Source organism: Aspergillus glaucus, assembly GCF_001890805.1.
Source record: "Aspergillus glaucus CBS 516.65 unplaced genomic scaffold ASPGLscaffold_11, whole genome shotgun sequence".
NCBI classification, from domain to species: Eukaryota; Fungi; Ascomycota; class Eurotiomycetes; order Eurotiales; family Aspergillaceae; genus Aspergillus; species Aspergillus glaucus.
The window spans coordinates 590589-607194 of NW_019170463.1; the positions used below are offsets into that span (position 1 = coordinate 590589).

Below are 16606 nucleotides of genomic sequence, written 5' to 3' on the forward strand. Positions count from 1 at the left end.
CAGCAAAAAAAAAAAAAAAAAAAAAAAAAACCCAAGTCAATCTCCAACCGCAAGCAAAACGCAATATCAACCCGTCGCTCTCCAGCGCAAGCTGGACAATCCCAACTTCAACAATGGCAGTTGACGCAATGGATCTCGACTCAACCCCCCCCACCACAATCGACCTCCCCGAGCGCAAGCGCAAGCACAAGTCGCAAGACTCGACCTCCTCCACCAAGAAGCGCAAGTCCGATGAGAAGAAGAGCAAGAGCAAGTCTGCCTCTAGCACCAAGAGCAAGAATGCCGGAGCGAAACAGACACAGACGATTCCGGACTCGCCATACACTTTAACGACTGCGACGCTTTATCTTCCCCTGTCGCCTATCTCTATTTCTCCAACCCATGCGCTTGCTTCGCTGCTGGCCGAGCACCTCTCTCCTCTCCTCTTAACCTACTATCCACCGTTAAAGGGTATTGTCCTTGCGTACTCGAACGCCTCGATATCCTCCACGCCACCAAACGCCTCCGCCGCAGCGCAGTCGCACGACCCCAGCCCGCAGCCATTGACCCTCGCGACATCCGCGAACGAATACGGTGTCCTCTACGTCTACCTAACAGCCACATTCCTCGTCTTCAGGCCGCAGCGCGGCCAGATCCTCGAAGGATGGGTCAACGTGCAGTCCGAAGGCTTCCTAGGCGCCGTAGTCCTAAACCTCTTCTCCGTGGGTATTGAGCGGAAACGCCTCCCCACAACCTGGAAATGGATCCCCCCAGGCGAGGAAGCCCCCACAACCAACAAAACAGATGATGAAAGCGAATCCGACACCCCGACAAAGAACTTCGACCCTGAAAAGGAACACTTCACACCGGTCTCCCTCGCCTCGGACGCGAACCCGCTCTCGGAAACGACACCTAACCCTGCCCTTGAAGGTGAAACCGAAGAGGACGAGTCCGCAGAAGGATACTTCCAGTCCGTCTCTGGGCACCGCGTCCGCGGAACTGTTCGTTTCCGTGTCCTTGATGTCGATGTTATTCCTGGTACGGACCGTGAGCGCGGGTTTATGAGTATCGAGGGGAGCATGCTTTCGCCCGAGGAGGAGGAGGGGGTTGTTGAGGATGAGAAGAATGGGATTTTGAGTACTGCGACGCCAAGAAGGCCGGCTGCCAGTGCGATTACTATGTCTGGGGCGTTGCCGATTGCGCCTGCGCCTGCGACTGTGACGGTTGGTGAGCCTGAGAAGATTGAAGAGGATCAAGAGCAGGAGCAGGAACCTGAACCTGCTGTGGAAACGCCTAGTAAGCCGAAGGTGAAGAAGAGCAAGTCGGATGATAAGGAGAAGTCCGAGAAGAAGGAGAGGAAGTCCAAGTCCGAGTCGGACGACAAGGAGAAGAAAGAGAAGAAGTCCAAGTCGAAGAAGGTGAAGGGGGAGAAATGAGTTAGTTAACTACCTGATCTTGTCTATACTGCCACTACACTACTACACTACTGTATATTTGATTTTGGGCGTTAGGGCAATCAAAACATCACACTATACATTCCGAACATTGCATATATTCATTACTCAGTACAGAGTACTTACGAACTATTCAAGATCAAAGGGGCTAAATTTTAACACTCTCCGGCACCCCAACCCCCAAAACATCAACACCCCCCTCAATGTCCGCCTTACTCGGCATCCCCCCCCTCCTCATCAACTCCGCACTCTTCACCATAACCGGATCCATCGCCATACTAGCAACAGCAACAACCGTCTCCCCCAGACAATAAAACGCCGCAAACTTCGCATTCTCCGGCTCCCCCTTCACCACCACCCCATCCCACCCCTTAGGCGTATTCCCGCAGTACCGCAGCTGCGCGCCCAGCGCGGACCAGAAGATGGGGATGAAGGTTTTGGGTTTAAGGGTTTTAAGCGGGGAGGGGCCGTGAGTGATGCAGCGGGCGACGCCGCGGCCGGCGTTCTGCGCGACGTTCCAGTGTTCGATGCGCGTGTGGGTTCCCGTGCCTGGGTCTGTGCCGGGCCCGTGGTAGGGGTATGTGGCTATGTCGCCGATGGCGTAGACATCTTCGTTCAAGCCGGGGACGGCGAAGTGTTCGGTTGTTTTGATGGAGCCGTCTTTTTCGAGGGTTATGGCGGGGTTATTCTGCAGGAAGTCTGTTGCTGGGCGGACGCCGACGCCCAGGACGACTAGGTCGGCTGGGAGCTCGGTGCCGTCTTTTAGATGCACGGCGCCGACCTTGCTAGGGTCTGAGGAGGAGGAGGAGGAGGGTGTTGCTTTGTCGACGGAGGCGGAGAGTTTGAAAGTGACGCCTGCTTTTTCGAGATTGGATTGGAAGATGCGGCCTACTTGTTCGCCCATGATGGATTGCATGGGGACTTTGTCCATGCCGACGATTGTGACGGAGTTTTCCTTGGCGAGGGCGTTGCCGACTTCCATGCCGATGAAGGAGCTGCCGATGACGACGATTTTCTTGTTCTTTTGCTCGCCGACGGCGGAGAGGATAGCTTGCACGTCTGTTACGAAGCGGAGGAGGAAGATGTTGGCTAGGTCTTTGAAGCCGGGGAGGGGGAGGGCACGGGGGACGCCGCCGGTTGCGAGGACGAGTTTGGTGTATGGGTAGGTTTTACCAGATTGGGTTTTGACGATCTTTTGGTTGAAGTCGACGGAGGTCACTTCGTCTGAGACGGTGTTGATGGCTGCATTCTCATACCACTCGCGAGGTCGCCAGAGGAGTTTCTCGGGGTCGGGGATTAGGGCCTTGGACAGCTTGGTGCGGTCGATGATAAGGTTCGGTTCTCTGGAGATGACAGTGACGGGTCCTTTATACTTCAATTCCCGAATAGCCTGGACAAGGCCAAGGGTACCACTCCCACTGTTCTCGTCAGCATGCACATATAACAGCATGAGAGTTGTATAACATACCCGCCAACAACAACAACACCCCCCTCCCCCTCCGCAACCCCCCTAACAACCGGATTCCTCTGCCCAGCCTTAACCTTCTCCTCATCTGCCCTAATCCAAACCCCGCCATCCCTCTCAAAAACCTCAAACTTCTCCAACGCATTCGGCGCCGGCGCATCCTCCACATCCCCACTACTCACATTAAAACACGCCCCGTGCCACGGACAAGTAATCCGTCCATCCGGAGACACGACGCCCAGTTTCAAAGGAGCGCCGTAGTGCGTGCAGCGGGGGCTCATGGCATGGTATTTGTCGTTTACGCGGACGACGAGCACTTTGCCGTCTTGGATGCCGTCGACTTCGGCTTCGACTTTTTCCATGTTCGGGATGGAGGAGAGGGTGGAGAGGTCTTTGAGGAGGTATTCTTGGGGCATTTTGGCGGTTGAGAATGGCCTAGGTGAGGAGCAGCAGGAAGATGAAGAGGAGTATGGAGAGGAAGTATAGGATCGAGATTGGCTTAGTGATGACGATGGATGAACGCAACACGAACACGAACAGATGCTGGAATTGCGGCAGCCACAGCGACAGGTATTCTGACGAGAAAAAGAAGACGAAGAAAGAGTAAAAAGAGAAGAGGAGAGAGGAGGATATCGAACGGTCTTTAAAGAGGACAAGGACAAGGGTAGACAGATACGCGAGCGGGGGAGATGCATTTACAAAGGTAGACTAATGCCCAATATGAAAGATATAATACTGTACCGGGGTAGATATGCTTAAAAGTATGCTGAATTAAGTGAACATGGTGCAATCATACACACAACATACACACGATGTTTCCATGAATCTGAAGCTAATTACCCGTTTCGGAAACCCGATGACGTCGCGGTGAAAGCAGCACCTGACCAATCACGATGGGTGTATTAATGTTCAGAACCGGTTAAGGTATACAAACGTGCAGAGTAGTCATCGTGAGAACATAACATATAGACAGTATCATAGAACTATGTACAGCAATCAAATCCACAGGCGGAATTAAGTCCTCCTCCGCCTCCCCTTCAAACTCGGCGGATTAACACTATTATCCTTCGACTTCCTCGTCCGTCGTTGCGTAGACGGGATATTCTTCTGCACCCAGCCCGGACCCTTCGGTAGTCGTTGCGACTTTGCGAAATCCTCATCACTGCCTCCGGGGGACGCGGGTGGACTGGACTGCGTCAGGTCCACGAAGTTGATGTCGGAGAACTGGGATGCGGGTGGTGGTTCGTGGTCCTTTGTAGGAGTGTCTGTTTCCGTTTCTGTTTTGTTTTCTTTGTTTTCACTGGCGCTTTGCCATTGGGATTCGGGGACGGAGCTTATTTGGGATTCTTCTTGGTTGGTCATAGATTTAGGGTTGTTGGGCTCGGATTCGCGCTTTGTTTTGTGTAGAGGCGGAGAGGGTGAGAAGCCCATGAACGTAGGGTCATCGTCGTCGTTGTAGGGGGAGTTTCGGTCTTCTGCTATTTCGGATTCCCGGCGTTGACGCTCTTCATGAGCTTTGTCAATTTCGTAGAATGGATTTGGGACGAAATCGTCGTCCGAGGAGTGTGGCTCGCGCTCGGGACTACCTTCTTTCTTGTCCTTGTCTTCATTATCCTTATCTTCATGTTTAGCATCCTTTCTCTGTGCAACTGGTGAAGAATCCTGCATCACAGACTCCTCGTCCGGAAAGGTTTGGGTCAAAAGCCCATTAAAGGACATCAGGCTAGCAGGACTGCTTATCGATTGCAGGTCATTCTCGCTGATTCCAGGTCCGTTGTCTAGATGTATTGGTCGGTTTCCGGCTGATTGCTTGTTACTGCTTTGTTTGGGGTCTTGCGTCGATTGTTGACCGTTGCTGTTATCTGGATTTACAGCGGTATCACCCGTCGATCCGGGTTGTTCACGCTGGGCGGACTCGGGGGGTGACTGGCCTTCTACTCGAGGAGACCGGAAACCTTCAAACTTGGGGGACTTCACGGTAGGGCTCTCGCTGCGTTCGCGAGCATTATTGTCATTTTTCTCCTCTTTAGTAGAGCCGGCCCCAGCAGCTTCATTCGCGGAATTATCGACACCATCGACACCATCGACCTGCGAATCGATATTCTGATCATTGTTCACAGGAGGACGCTCTTCTTCGATTGATTCATTCGGGACAGGTGGTTCAGGATCCGGGCGATTCTCAATAGATTCTTCTACAACTGAAGAGCTTCAACCATGTGAGCAAATGAATATGAATGCAAGGAATTAATTTACTGACATGTCGTTATCTCTATCTCCATCGCCCTGTCCAACGCCCCCACCGGCACGAAGAAGCTTCGGTTCAATAAAATCCGCAAACGACATCTCCCGGAACCCATCATCGTCTTCATCGTCCTCGAACCCCGGCATCTCGAATCCACTGTACATGCGAGGGCCCTCGTCTTCGTCGTCTTCTTCGTCGTCGGGTTTTGGCTGTCGGCGATGGCGCTTTGCGAGGCGGAGTTTGAGAACGTTGTCTTCTTCGAAGATTTCGTGGATCTCGGCGACGCGGTAGTCGGATACTCTGGGTTGCCAGTTGGTATCTTTGGACATGTCGAGTTGTTTATATGCGATGATCGAGGATTTCTTGAGGTCGTCTTCGGTCAGGTCGGGGATTGTACTGATATCCTTTGGCATTTCAGGAAGGTCGCCCTCCCCATCATCGGATGTCTTAGGTGCGGCCTGCTCATGCTCAACTTCATCCGCCTCTGTTCCATTCGGCTGCTCCTGCTCCTGCTCGGCATCATCGTACTCAAGCTGCATCTCCCCGTTCTCATATTCCCAATTATCATCGTAACCGTCCTCATAGCCATCGTAGCCATCGTAGCCATCGTAGCCCTCGTAGCCCTCGTAGCCTTCCCCATACCCATACTCCTCGTCACCCCCATTATATACCTGAATCCTCTCCTTTCTCTTCCTCTTCTTCCCCCACCCCTTACGCTGTCTGATAATCTCATGTGCTTTCTCATCCCAACGCTGCTCGAATGGGAAAGGCGGCGCAGTCAGCCCAATGTCATCAAAGATACATTCCGTAGCGCGGATGTCGAGCTTGCCTTCCCAGTTCTCGTCCTTGTCATCTTCCGACTCTTCAGGCTGTTCTGCCTCGACAGGCCGCTGGGATTGGAAGTTGTTGGCCTTTCCGGCTAGCTTTTTGCGAGTGGCTTCTTCCTCTTCCTTGGATTTGGGAGTTCTGACGCCTAGGGATCCGAAGAGGAGGCGTCGGCTGCCTGCGACGTCCAGTGAGCGCCTTTTCGCAGGTTCGGCTTGGATGTCTTCCATAGCAGTATCATCTTTAGGTTGTTCCTGCTCTTGCTCCTCCGCATCAACATTGACATCGCCAGCTTCAAGATCGCGCAGCAATTTTTGTCGTTTGGCATTAAACTCGACCTGTTCCCGATCTTTTTCATCTTGGGTTTGTTTCTGTTCCACAGCCTGGGCGGATGGTGCCTTTTCCTCAGTAAACGCATCAACATCAACACCGCCAGCTGCAAGATCGCGTAGCAGTTTTCGTCGTTTAGCTTCAAACTCAGCCTGCTCCTGCTCCTTAGCATCCCGCTTTTCGTCCGCCGCAGGCTTGGCCAGAACGCTGGCATCGAAGTTCCAGTCTCCGTTTTTCTCCTCCCATTCTCGCAATGCAGTAAAGTCCGCCTGCTCAGGTAAGACGCCGAACTCTTTCAGCTTTGATAGCCGTCGTCGTAACTTGTTGCGCTGGTTGCTTTTCTTGGTACGCAGAGAGCCCAGACCAGGTGGGTTGACTTTGAGGTCGTGGATAGCGCGCTTGCGTTCTTCATCCTCGTCCTCCGAGTCCGAGGATTCGGAGGAGGAATCAGAGGATTCTGGTGAGGAGTCACTCGACGAGATACTTGAGATGTCTTCGTCTTCGTCTTCGTCTTCGTCTGAGGACGACGACGACGATGATGATGATGATGATGATGATGATGAGTCGCTCGAAATGCTGCTGTCACTGTCGGAATCGCTACTCGTGCTTTCCTTGCTCAAGATCGACCTTGCGGGCGATTGCTGCTTCGCACTCACGGGAGACTTCACCTTGTGAGATGCCGGTGACTCCTGCTGTTGCGGTTGTCTTCCGCTCTCGAACCTGACAGATTTCGAAACTTGACGCCCTCCGGGGGATCGTAGGATTGGAGATTTGAGAGATGGAGATTGCCCGAGCACAACACTGCCTTGCACCGTAGGACTCTTTGTTGATCGCAATCGCGAGGGCTGTTCTTCATAGACACCCAGCAGATCAAGACCGGACATATGCATATCCTCTTTCAGTTCTTGTAGCTCCTGGGTTAGATCCTCAGCTTCAGCCTCGGGCTCAACATCAGATGCATCACTCTCAAGGGTGCGGGCACCCTCGGGCCTTTCCTCGATTCTTTCTGCAATGGGGTGTCGAATGACCGTTTCATCATCACCATAACCGGCCTCGTCATCTTCATTATCATCTTCACTATCTTCAACCTCATGATAATCCTCGTAGAAATCCTCATCGTCCGCTTCATTGTAATCGCCATGCTGATCCGGCAGTTGTGAGAGTGCTTTTCTAGTAACCCCATGATCCACCGGAGCCCACTCGGTATCCTCTTCCTCATACCCTCCACCAATACCATAAACAGTGCGCCGCTTCTTTCTCGGAGGGATATCAATCGCAGGTCTCGACGACGTCGATCGTTTCAAATATGGTCTTCCAAACGGCACCCCGTCGATAAGATGCTTCCCGTCCACCGAAATCTGATGACGACCTGAAAGCCGCCTCGCTCGTAAATCGGAAATCTGAAGTGACCGGATCCTACAGCAAACCAAAGCATTAGCTCCCGAACAAACCTAAAAAGCAAACATGGAGGAGGCACTCACACAACCTCATCCCCATCCCTCAACAACCCCCCTAAATCCATAAAATGCAAACACTCAGATCCCGCAACCTCAACCACATAATCCTCCAACCCCCACTGCCCTGTAGACCTATCCTCGAATAATCTCGGCTCCGTCTCAAGCGGGACAACCTCGTTCACATCCTCCAGTAGCTGCGCAATTGTGTATCCGCTGTTCGCGAACAAGGCATTGGGGGCGCGGGTTGATGCGATCGAGGACGAGTTCGCGGAGGGTTTGTAGGAGGCGTTTCCTTCGAGGGACGAGGAGGATGTTGACCAGAGAATGCGCGTCACGGGGAGGCCGTGGCGCTGGATGACGAGATGGAGACGCATGCTCGTTTCCTCGGTTTAGGATGGATGAATTAGGTATTTGATGGGAAAACCATGGATATAAGAGGAAATGTTCAATATGTAGGGAGAATCGGTAGTTGTGGTGTTCTTGCGAGCGACGCGGAGGGAAAGTAAATCGCAGTTAGCGGGAGATGAGCGACGCGGAGATTATTCCGTAGCAGGTGAATGGATAGCAGAAATTCTGACACAAGGTGGCTGGATTAATAGCTTCCAAATTAAATCCACCGGTGACTGAAGAGCATTAGCAGCGCATCTTGAGTTAGAGAGTGAGTTGAACCGCGAACTGGAAGCTTTCGAGGTGTACCCGCTAAACCCGTTTTGAACAGACACCTCAGGCATGATTATATTTTCATAGCACTATTGATATTGCAGAGAACTGATAATGGTCTGTATTTACATTAACAGAAAAGACTATGAACAAGATATAAAAGCACAATTCACAAGTAGCAATATTAAAAAGAATATGTGCAAACCCCGAGTGATGCATTTCCATGCAACTGGCTGCTCAATGTCATACTATGACGGATGTCTCATGAAGTTTTTTTTTTTTATATTTTTTTTACCATATACTCAGAAGATTCCAAACGTCGTGACTGTCGTGATAGACGGGCATTCGCGAAAGACCTAGACCAATCAATCTCTGGGATGTGGGCTTCGTGGGACCGGCTTCCTGCTGGGAACTCCGAGGTTTATAGGCCGGAATCCTTGCCGAGGTTGCCTTTGCTCTTGCAGAATTTGCTGCGACTGCGGAGACTCTCCAGCTATCGATCGATATTCTGGCGGATCCTCCTCAGGTTGAGGGGGCACCTTGTGGATTTTCAAAACACTTTGTTGACGAGCAACCGGGGATGTAGGTGGCGAACCAGAGTGAGTCTCCGGAGGTGTCGAAGGAAGCATATCAAACGATTCTTCTGATGACATAGCCGTGGGGTTACCATAGGGTATTGCCGATGTTGAGACCTCAGGGTCCCTTCCCGGGTTGACTGGGGGTTTTGAATCAGCTCCAGATTCAATGGTCCTGGAAGAATCATCTGGTGGGTTATACTCGCGGCGGGGACCATCCACTGGACTCAATGTTTCTGCCATTGCGTCCTCGTAGCTTGGAGGTGCTTCGTCGGGGACTTGGTCTGCACTGGTAGGTTCAGGCGCGGCCGCCGGCCTTGGGGGCATTGGAGGACGTTCCGTTGGACTATCCGTGGGTCGAGCGGGAAGAGATGGAGCCGTAGGTTCTTGCATGCGTCCAGATTCAGTCATGGCATCCAAGAGGGCCTTGGGCGGAGCGATTCCAGAGTAGACTTTGACCGGCATTTTCAAAGGAAGGATGATGAGTTGGGGCTGTCACAAGTCAGCATACACAATCAAGGGAGGAAGAGGTATCAGCAGTAGGTATCGTTTAGGCGTACTTTGATATTTCCGAAACTGCCGTAACTCAAACCGACTCGGACCTCGAGTTCGTAAGTCCTGGAGACGTTGCAGGTTTCAAAATTTGGAGCAACTGAGTTAGGCAATGGTAGCTGGTTCCACATGCGAGCATCTATAGTCCATTCAGTGCCGGCTGGATCACCTCCCTTGCCCAACACCGCGCCCATGTTGCTCTGGCTGAATATGACCCAACTGCCTGTTTCTGTTCGGTTAAGATCGTGAGCCAGGATGTGAGTTTTCGCAATCAATTCGATCTGGAATGTCTGTAAAAAGATCGTTTCCGAACTATCCGACATCTTCTTCACTAGAACTCGCAGCGGAATAGGCTCGTTACAAGTGAGGATGGAGGGATTTGGTAACCTAGCATCTGCTGATACGCGCGGACCATCCGCGAAGGGATCAAGGGAGCCAGAGACTTTTTGGAACAGGCTCTTTGCCTTGGAGGAACTGCCTTGTTTGGTGAACTGATGCTGCCGTCTCGCGTACGTCTCTTGGCTAGGATTACCTGTCCGTGGTGGTTCAATAGGAAGAAAGTTCAACGGCGTAATCTGTTGCAATTGTCAACACGCGTTCAAACAAATCATATATTGAAATCAAACATACCGCGCGAATGTTTTCCTTGTAGAATTGCGGCCGAATAATCGTTGCCTTGATATAGTACTTGATATCTGCCATACCGGGGAAACCATTCAAGGACGGCGGAAGGGTCTTCTTGACATGACGGTTGCTTTCGCGCGCCATCTCAACCTTCAAACCGGTAATGTTCAGATTGGTGAGCATGCTGTTGTTGTGCGTGCTGCACGCATTGTTGAACGGGACCTGGGCGACCATCAGTTTCGATCAACGCCTATGCGCAAAGGGGCCAATCCACCTTGAATTCGAACGGATATTCATAGCTTCCAGCCGCAAACGTATAGGCCGTATTAGGACTGTCCGGATTAAAAATCGCAGGAGTCGGGAACACCGTCACCACTTTGTACAGTATCTGCGTTGAAACCAGTCAACCTTTGTCCACATCGCATTTTCCTCCACCACTATTATAGAATCTGAAATCCAGATAAATCGCACCTTATGCACCTCCAGTTCCGTCCGCTTCTTATCCGGATCTCCATTGGGATGCCGTGGGCCTGTTAAACGCGTCTTGCTTTCTCCCTCCAATTTGACCTGGATGCCTCCTATCGCGGCCTCAGACGGTAGATTGACGACCACTCTTCCGGTGATGACATCGAGATTGGTGATATGGTTGTGAGGACCGTTCAACTCGATTGAGGCCGACATGGCGATGGCGCTGGAGCCCAATCGGCTCTGGAGGAGCCACTCGTCGATCCCAGCGCTGTTATAATCGGTGTGGATTTCGCGATAAAATCTCCGGTCGGTTCGATATTTTCGTCACGATAATTAGCTCCGTAGAGTGTTGTCCCTTTCTGGTCTGCAATTTCTGAGCGACACTAAGAAAGAGAGAAACAAGTAACACGGAGTGCAATAACCGTCAGAGACTCAGAGCGAGCAAGCGAAATGACGTTCGGGGAAGAACTGCCGGGGCGTGGGGCCAACTTCGGCGGCTTCGGAATGCGTTACAGGGCTGAGTTTGCGACAAGAAACGATAGTGGAGATTATTGGATTTTAGTATGGACTGTTATTGCACACAGCCCGGTTTAGTATTCTGTCGGGCGTTGCAAAGCCACTCGACATCCATGGCACGCAACAACACCGCCACCATTCACTATGTACTTTCCTATAGAGAGGGCGGTGCGTGTCCGGTCAGGGAACGGCACCGGAGCGATCATGGAGTGACCCCAGAATACTGATACATAGTACCTTCGAACGGGATCCTGTCAAACTAGGTGCATCTACAAGACCACAAACACATTGCACAGACTCATTATTTCTGATGCATTTAAGTGGGCAAGTGCTATGTATGCTTGGTGGCCTATCAGCCACATGATGAGATCGTCTCGCAACTATTGGCTTTTTGCAACAATAATAAACCTGAACAAAACGGCTCCACCCCATTGCATTACGCCGTTGCAAGGGGTCATATCAACGTGGTGAATATTCTTCTGAATCAAAAGAACGTCACGGTGCATTTAAGCCCCAATATTCTGGAGCCACTGCTTTTATTGGCTACGAGTACAGGTCATACCGACATTGCTAACAACCTCATTGAACATGGCGCGCCCATTGAAGCTCAAAACGCACGGTCAGAGACCAGTCTCATCGTGGCCGCTGCCGCAGGCCATGTATCTACAGTGGAACTTCTCCTCCAGGGAGGGGCAAACGTTGAAGCCAAGGACAATGGAAAGCAGAGTGCACGTCTACGGGCCTTTGGAAACCGACACTGGGAAGTAGTCAGTGGTCTCCTCGATTTTGAGTTGAGGGACGGTATCTATGAGATTGAGTCAGTGCTTCTTTCTGGCATTCAAGATGACGAGCCCAAGTTGGTATATCTCCTCATCAGGAAAGGGCTTAATCCAAATTCAACATTCTCTACACACAAGCCATCTGATGGCCATAGTTCTGGCACGGTTCTTACATGGGCTGCTAGGAAGGGATATGTAACGCTTGTGCAAGTACTAATCAATAATGGCGCAGATATCAGTTTGCAAGATGACTCTGGGTGTACTCCTCTTACATGGGCTGCTAGGGGAGGACATGCAACTACTGTGCAAGTACTAATCAATAATGGCGCAGATATCAATTTGCAAGATGACGCTGGGTGTACCCCTCTTTCTAGGGCTGCCGAATTCAACCATAAGGGAACAGTAACGCTTCTCATTGCCTGCGGAGTAGAGATTAACTTCCCCTTTAATAACTATACGCCGCTTCAAATCGCTTCGATTCGAGGAAACAAAGAGATCAAGGAGCTTCTACTCAAGCATGGCGCGAGGTGGACCCCTTCGATTGAAGAGAGAAACCACAAGGGCCGTACACCTCTCCTGTTGGCCGTGGAGGAGGGCAATAATAAGAGAGTGAAATTGCTGATAGACCACGGCGCATCATTGGACACAAGAGATCATGCAAGTCGTACACCTCTAATGCAAGCTGCAGAAAATGGTAACGAGGCAGTTGTCGAGACCTTGCTGAGATGTGGCGCAAACCACGAATTAGGGATGCTGATGGTGTAGATGCTCTCGGTTTGGCAATTAAAAATGATCATTTTACTGTTGCTGACCTTTTGCTGGACTCATTCAAAAAAAGTAAGTTAGTTCATGGTAATATTGTCAAGTAATTCCAGACCAAATGATGCTAACCTACTCGCTTCAGGCTATGACGGATTGATACTGCATTACTAGCCAGTACAAATTTTTTCCTGGTATCTTTGGAATCTCTATCAAGAAATATCTACATGAGTGTGGAAACCACTTTGGTATCACAGCCACTCCGAAGCAGGCACCAGAATTCTACAGACCCTCCTTCGCCAGCATATCTGTCTCATCAGCCAATGCCGCACGGTATGTATAGTGACAAAAATAGCGTGATTCTTACCTGCAATGTCCAAATAGAATGCAATGGCGTTGAACCTGCAGCGGAATGTTCGTCAGTAACCGACCCCTAAACCGCATGCCAAAAAAAAAAAAAAAAAAAAAAAAAAAAAAAAACCTACTTCCGTCTATTACCAGTAATTTCACCAGCCAACCACTTCAGCCGGTTAGTCCAATTGATCAGGTCCAAATGGCTCACGCCGACAAGGGTCCCCTTATAGCCGTGCTCTCCCCCCCAGCGACTACTGGCAACGCTGACAAGCCCGTCGTTGTATCCTTCGGTTTCTTTGAGGATCCGATGAGATAAACGGAAGGCGGACCATATGCTGGGGTTCATGGCTGCTCCGTACGAGAAGTACCTGCAATCGTTCAGTCCTATGCCGTGTGCTTCGCCTGGTATCATCGTCGTCGGAGTACACGTACCGGACATCCTCAATATCAGGCGTTGTGGGATTGAATTTCTCTACTGCATACTTTTGTGTAAGTTGTGCGAAAGCTCCGGTTTCGAAACCTAGGCGTTCGAGGGCATAGTAAGCCTGGGGCAAGCGTTCCGCTGCCGATAACATAAGCCTATTACTCCTTTGGAGTGAAATGTATCGAAGGAACTAACCTCCAATCTGCTCGATAATATAATCTGCAACCGCGGAACCTGTTTTCCTTCAGTAAAGATCCGTTTCTATAGGCACTACTACCAACCTCTGTGAGGAGTTGCAATGGTAGTCAAGGACAGGACCTTGAAGTCCTTTGGCTTGAGATGGCTGATCATATGCCGAGAATCAAGGCCACTTGGACAATTAGTCGACCTGTCTTATAGATATGTTTTCTTCGCAGTATATCTCACCCCTAGAGCTTGTGAGTAAAGAAAACCCCCAAGATCTAGACATAGACCGTCTTACCATACTATGTCTATTATCATGTCAGATATGAGCATTCCAAACAATCATCTCAAACAGAGATAAGGCTAGCAAACTCACGCAATGATATTGACATTCTTCCCCCGCGCACCAACGGCAATATCCCTCGCCAATTCCCCAGCGCGTTGCTCGATAGACCCAGACGGTGGTACCGTCGCCGTAATAACCTCGACGCCCTTCATTGTTAATGCCTCCCTAATTCCTCGCCAATACTGTACTCCAGGAAGAAGCGGACCAGCAAGACGTAGTTCATCAAACCCGAGTAGCCCATGTGCGAGGACAATTGGGTGTTTGGGGGTCTCTGTTTCATGGTTAATTTGTGTACTCTGTCGATTGAAGGAAACTGACCGTAATTGTCTCGAATAATTGCGTATTCATCTCGGATCACATTTCCCATGTCTTCTAGTCGTGGATCCAGGGTGTGTGCCGCTGGGTGCTTGTGCGGGCGACATCTGCGCGAACACGCATGGAAGCTCCGATGCGTTGTTATTGAATGGGATAGACTGTTGAGCCTATGAAACTGGTTGCCAGAATTGCAGTAAGCCAGCCTGGTACATCTTACCACATTGGCAATGGTGGTTGCATAACTCATTTTTTGTAATGTTTACTCCGTATCTTGGTCGAGTCGCGGTGCCTGATGACGCAAAGGGCTAGATTTACTGCCTCAGGCATAAATATCGAACTACGGTGATCTCTCGACACCCAGTCACAGAGTTCAGTATTCCATCCAAACACGGCCAAATGATATATGTATACCCTACCAGAGAGCCGCTTCTTAAAGATTATATCCGAAAACAGCAATTGAATTGAAACCAAGAACATGTCATTTAAGTATGCGCCATAGTAGAAACAGACAACCAACGCCTTCATTCGATCTATGCATTGGCCAAGATCTTCTCCGAGGGCTCAGGCTTCACATCCACCACTCCATGGATAAGGCCATCGACCACCTTGTCGCCGTGCTGGCCGCCAGCGGTCTTGATATCTGCAAGTTTTGCCTCGGCTTCCTTGCTCGCGTCTTCTTCGGCCTTCTTGAATCCGCTCGAGTGCTATTTCCGGGAGAGCCTGTTAGCCGTCTGCTCCGTCTATCCATCAAAGATACATAGGTTGAATTCCTCACCTCTCCCTCGAACTTCTTGAATTCTTCCTCCTTCTGCTGACGGTATTCCTCTATCTCCTTGTGTGCCTCCGACTTGGCATCCTTTATCCGCTTAGTACGGTCTAGGGCTTCTTAGAACGATGCTGTCTGTATTCTGCGGGGAAGGTTGGGGTCATACATTCTCTGGCTAAAGGTAGATGTAACGGTTAGTCTCCAGTCAAACAGCACGAATGGTAGGATTCCCACAACACACCTTTCTGCACAATCTTCTGGGCCTCTCTCTCGGCCTATAAAGCATGATGTAAGATCAACCGTCCAAACGCGAATGCATTCCAGCATGACCTACATCGAGGAGGGTTTGGATGCCCGCGGAGTTCTGAGCCGACTGTCATCCGAAGTTAGCATTCCCATCCACATCACAGACACATGACATCTCCTATCGAAGACTCACCATATTGCCTGTTTATTCCTTCAAATATTCGATATGAACGTTCTATTCAGCGCAACGGGACAGATAGGCGGAGTGATGTCGCCGATGAGCCCCTGGGCGGTCGGGGTTCTGCCGCCAGTCACCGCCTGTTCTGATAACCAGCGATAATCCGGCGAGGCCTGAGGAAAATATTGCTGGTTCGAGAGCAGAGGCATTGTTGTTTGCAAGATAGAGAATACGTTTGTCGCAATTGCTAATTTGAGGTTGATATCAAGAATCGATTGATCACCATGTCCAAAGCATCTAAGGTGACGTTAGCAATGACCGGTCTCGGTACTGCGGGGGTTGTCTGGTTTGTTCACTGGGCACAAGAACAAGAGAGAGCGGTATGTTTTCTTTCGTGGATTTGTCTGCTTTAATCTACTATGAAAACATGCTAATCATTCTATAGGCAATGCACAAAGGCGTGGAACGAGACATGGAAAAGCAACGAGTCCGACAAGAGCGAGAAGCCGATTTTGCGCTGCAAAAGGCCCTACAAGAACAATACCTCAAAGTTCAGACGGTTTCTCCTAGCACGGACGATTCAGGGACAGGGCAGAATAGTGCCGGTCAGGGTACATAGCGTTGGTGGTGATACGGGATTTGCTTCGGGACAAGAGGTGGCATAACGGTCTTCGACCTTGTACAAAGTGAGTTGAACGACGTTGCTGATATGCTCTTATGTACCCTGTGTACGGAACTTACTAATGTCTTGCAGTACCATACTTTGCATAAAAAGCAACAGTGTATATGAACAGCCATGAGCATGTGTATATTATACCCATCTGTACAATATAAATCAACTCTCTTCTACGAAATCTCGTCCAATATTGGATTACTCAGCACCTAGGAATATGGAGAAAGGATTATATTTCCTTTCCATGTACTCCGTACCGAACATTCTTTATAGGACTGATGAGACTGACCCTTGCACAGCGATATCTACGGTTCATCTCAGGCCTCCAATGTCTATATTATCCCTGAACATCGACAACAGACGCTGCATATTGTCCAGCCCTACATCGACAGCAACATACAGTGCACTTGATAAGGCTGTCCTCTTACAGGGCCTT

The 16606-nt window shown here is 50.4% G+C and overlaps 8 protein-coding genes across 8 annotated transcripts; 3 read left to right on the forward strand and 5 right to left on the reverse strand.

Annotated features, from left to right (window-relative positions):
* Positions 1-113: 113 nt before the first annotated feature.
* ASPGLDRAFT_93095 (DNA-directed RNA polymerase I subunit RPA43) lies at positions 114-1124 on the forward strand (the record flags this gene model as incomplete). The annotated part of the gene is made up of 1 exon (XM_022550534.1): positions 114-1124. A coding segment is annotated over one exon (1011 nt), but the record flags the coding sequence as incomplete, so codon positions are not given.
* Positions 1125-1581: 457 nt separating this feature from the next.
* nfr1 (putative AIF-like mitochondrial oxidoreductase (Nfrl)) lies at positions 1582-3314 on the reverse strand (the record flags this gene model as incomplete). The annotated part of the gene is made up of 2 exons (XM_022540700.1): positions 1582-2851; positions 2902-3314. The coding sequence occupies 2 exons, from the start codon at positions 3312-3314 to the stop codon at positions 1582-1584; spliced, it is 1683 nt and encodes a 560-aa protein (XP_022400637.1).
* Positions 3315-3793: 479 nt separating this feature from the next.
* On the reverse strand, positions 3794-8391 carry ASPGLDRAFT_47647 (uncharacterized protein). Its single transcript, XM_022546720.1, has 3 exons — positions 7777-8391; positions 5156-7711; positions 3794-5104 (listed from the first exon to the last, which is right to left on the reverse strand). The coding sequence occupies exons 1-3, from the start codon at positions 8124-8126 to the stop codon at positions 3913-3915; spliced, it is 4098 nt and encodes a 1365-aa protein (XP_022400638.1). The 5' UTR covers positions 8127-8391; the 3' UTR covers positions 3794-3912.
* Positions 8392-8777: 386 nt separating this feature from the next.
* On the reverse strand, positions 8778-11140 carry ASPGLDRAFT_58341 (arrestin (or S-antigen), N-terminal domain protein; the record flags this gene model as incomplete). Its single annotated transcript, XM_022548311.1, has 5 exons — positions 10635-11140; positions 10438-10551; positions 10170-10385; positions 9548-10114; positions 8778-9479 (listed from the first exon to the last, which is right to left on the reverse strand). The coding sequence occupies exons 1-5, from the start codon at positions 10842-10844 to the stop codon at positions 8778-8780; spliced, it is 1809 nt and encodes a 602-aa protein (XP_022400639.1). The 5' UTR covers positions 10845-11140.
* A 948-nt stretch (positions 11141-12088) lies between these two features.
* On the forward strand, positions 12089-12601 carry ASPGLDRAFT_91312 (ankyrin repeat domain-containing protein; the record flags this gene model as incomplete). The annotated part of the gene is made up of 2 exons (XM_022550496.1): positions 12089-12352; positions 12422-12601. Coding segments are annotated over 2 exons (444 nt in total), but the record flags the coding sequence as incomplete, so codon positions are not given.
* Positions 12602-12823: 222 nt separating this feature from the next.
* On the reverse strand, positions 12824-14514 carry ASPGLDRAFT_47650 (triglyceride lipase). Its single transcript, XM_022546721.1, has 9 exons — positions 14311-14514; positions 14023-14263; positions 13944-13954; positions 13745-13834; positions 13659-13697; positions 13472-13601; positions 13171-13407; positions 13053-13087; positions 12824-12993 (listed from the first exon to the last, which is right to left on the reverse strand). Exons 1-9 carry the CDS (start codon positions 14357-14359, stop codon positions 12968-12970), a joined length of 858 nt encoding a protein of 285 aa, XP_022400641.1. The 5' UTR covers positions 14360-14514; the 3' UTR covers positions 12824-12967.
* Positions 14515-14566: 52 nt separating this feature from the next.
* Positions 14567-15891, reverse strand: ASPGLDRAFT_363773 (uncharacterized protein). The gene is made up of 7 exons (XM_022544683.1): positions 15513-15891; positions 15408-15446; positions 15315-15348; positions 15240-15248; positions 15083-15183; positions 14724-15011; positions 14567-14656 (listed from the first exon to the last, which is right to left on the reverse strand). The coding sequence occupies exons 1-6, from the start codon at positions 15513-15515 to the stop codon at positions 14838-14840; spliced, it is 360 nt and encodes a 119-aa protein (XP_022400642.1). The 5' UTR covers positions 15516-15891; the 3' UTR covers positions 14567-14656; positions 14724-14837.
* On the forward strand, positions 15547-16348 carry ASPGLDRAFT_172284 (protein PET117). The gene is made up of 3 exons (XM_022542765.1): positions 15547-15877; positions 15943-16183; positions 16252-16348. The coding sequence occupies exons 1-2, from the start codon at positions 15782-15784 to the stop codon at positions 16114-16116; spliced, it is 270 nt and encodes an 89-aa protein (XP_022400643.1). The 5' UTR covers positions 15547-15781; the 3' UTR covers positions 16117-16183; positions 16252-16348.
* The last annotated feature ends 258 nt before the right edge of the window (positions 16349-16606 follow it).

What these genes read in the sequence shown, in the direction of transcription:
- ASPGLDRAFT_47647 (XM_022546720.1), bottom strand. Translation starts at nt 8,126, where the DNA reads ATGCGTCTCCATCTCGTCATCCAGCGCCACGGCCTCCCCGTGACGCGC. An exon ending in AGGGATGGGGATGAGGTTGT is followed by an intron (nt 7,712 to 7,776) that starts GTGAGTGCCTCC and finishes GGTTTGCTGTAG; the next exon opens with GATCCGGTCACTTCAGATTT. An exon ending in GGAGATAGAGATAACGACAT is followed by an intron (nt 5,105 to 5,155) that starts GTCAGTAAATTA and finishes ACATGGTTGAAG; the next exon opens with CTCTTCAGTTGTAGAAGAAT.
- ASPGLDRAFT_47650 (XM_022546721.1), bottom strand. Translation starts at nt 14,359, where the DNA reads ATGGGAAATGTGATCCGAGATGAATACGCAATTATTCGAGACAATTAC. An exon ending in TATTATCGAGCAGATTGGAG is followed by an intron (nt 13,602 to 13,658) that starts GTTAGTTCCTTC and finishes TGTTATCGGCAG; the next exon opens with CGGAACGCTTGCCCCAGGCT. An exon ending in ATTACTGGTAATAGACGGAA is followed by an intron (nt 13,088 to 13,170) that starts GTAGGTTTTTTT and finishes ATTCCGCTGCAG; the next exon opens with GTTCAACGCCATTGCATTCT.
- ASPGLDRAFT_363773 (XM_022544683.1), bottom strand. An exon ending in GCATCCAAACCCTCCTCGAT is followed by an intron (nt 15,349 to 15,407) that starts GTAGGTCATGCT and finishes CATGCTTTATAG; the next exon opens with GCCGAGAGAGAGGCCCAGAA. An exon ending in TCAAGAAGTTCGAGGGAGAG is followed by an intron (nt 15,012 to 15,082) that starts GTGAGGAATTCA and finishes TCCCGGAAATAG; the next exon opens with CACTCGAGCGGATTCAAGAA.
- ASPGLDRAFT_172284 (XM_022542765.1), top strand. Translation starts at nt 15,782, where the DNA reads ATGTCCAAAGCATCTAAGGTGACGTTAGCAATGACCGGTCTCGGTACT. An exon ending in CACAAGAACAAGAGAGAGCG is followed by an intron (nt 15,878 to 15,942) that starts GTATGTTTTCTT and finishes ATCATTCTATAG; the next exon opens with GCAATGCACAAAGGCGTGGA.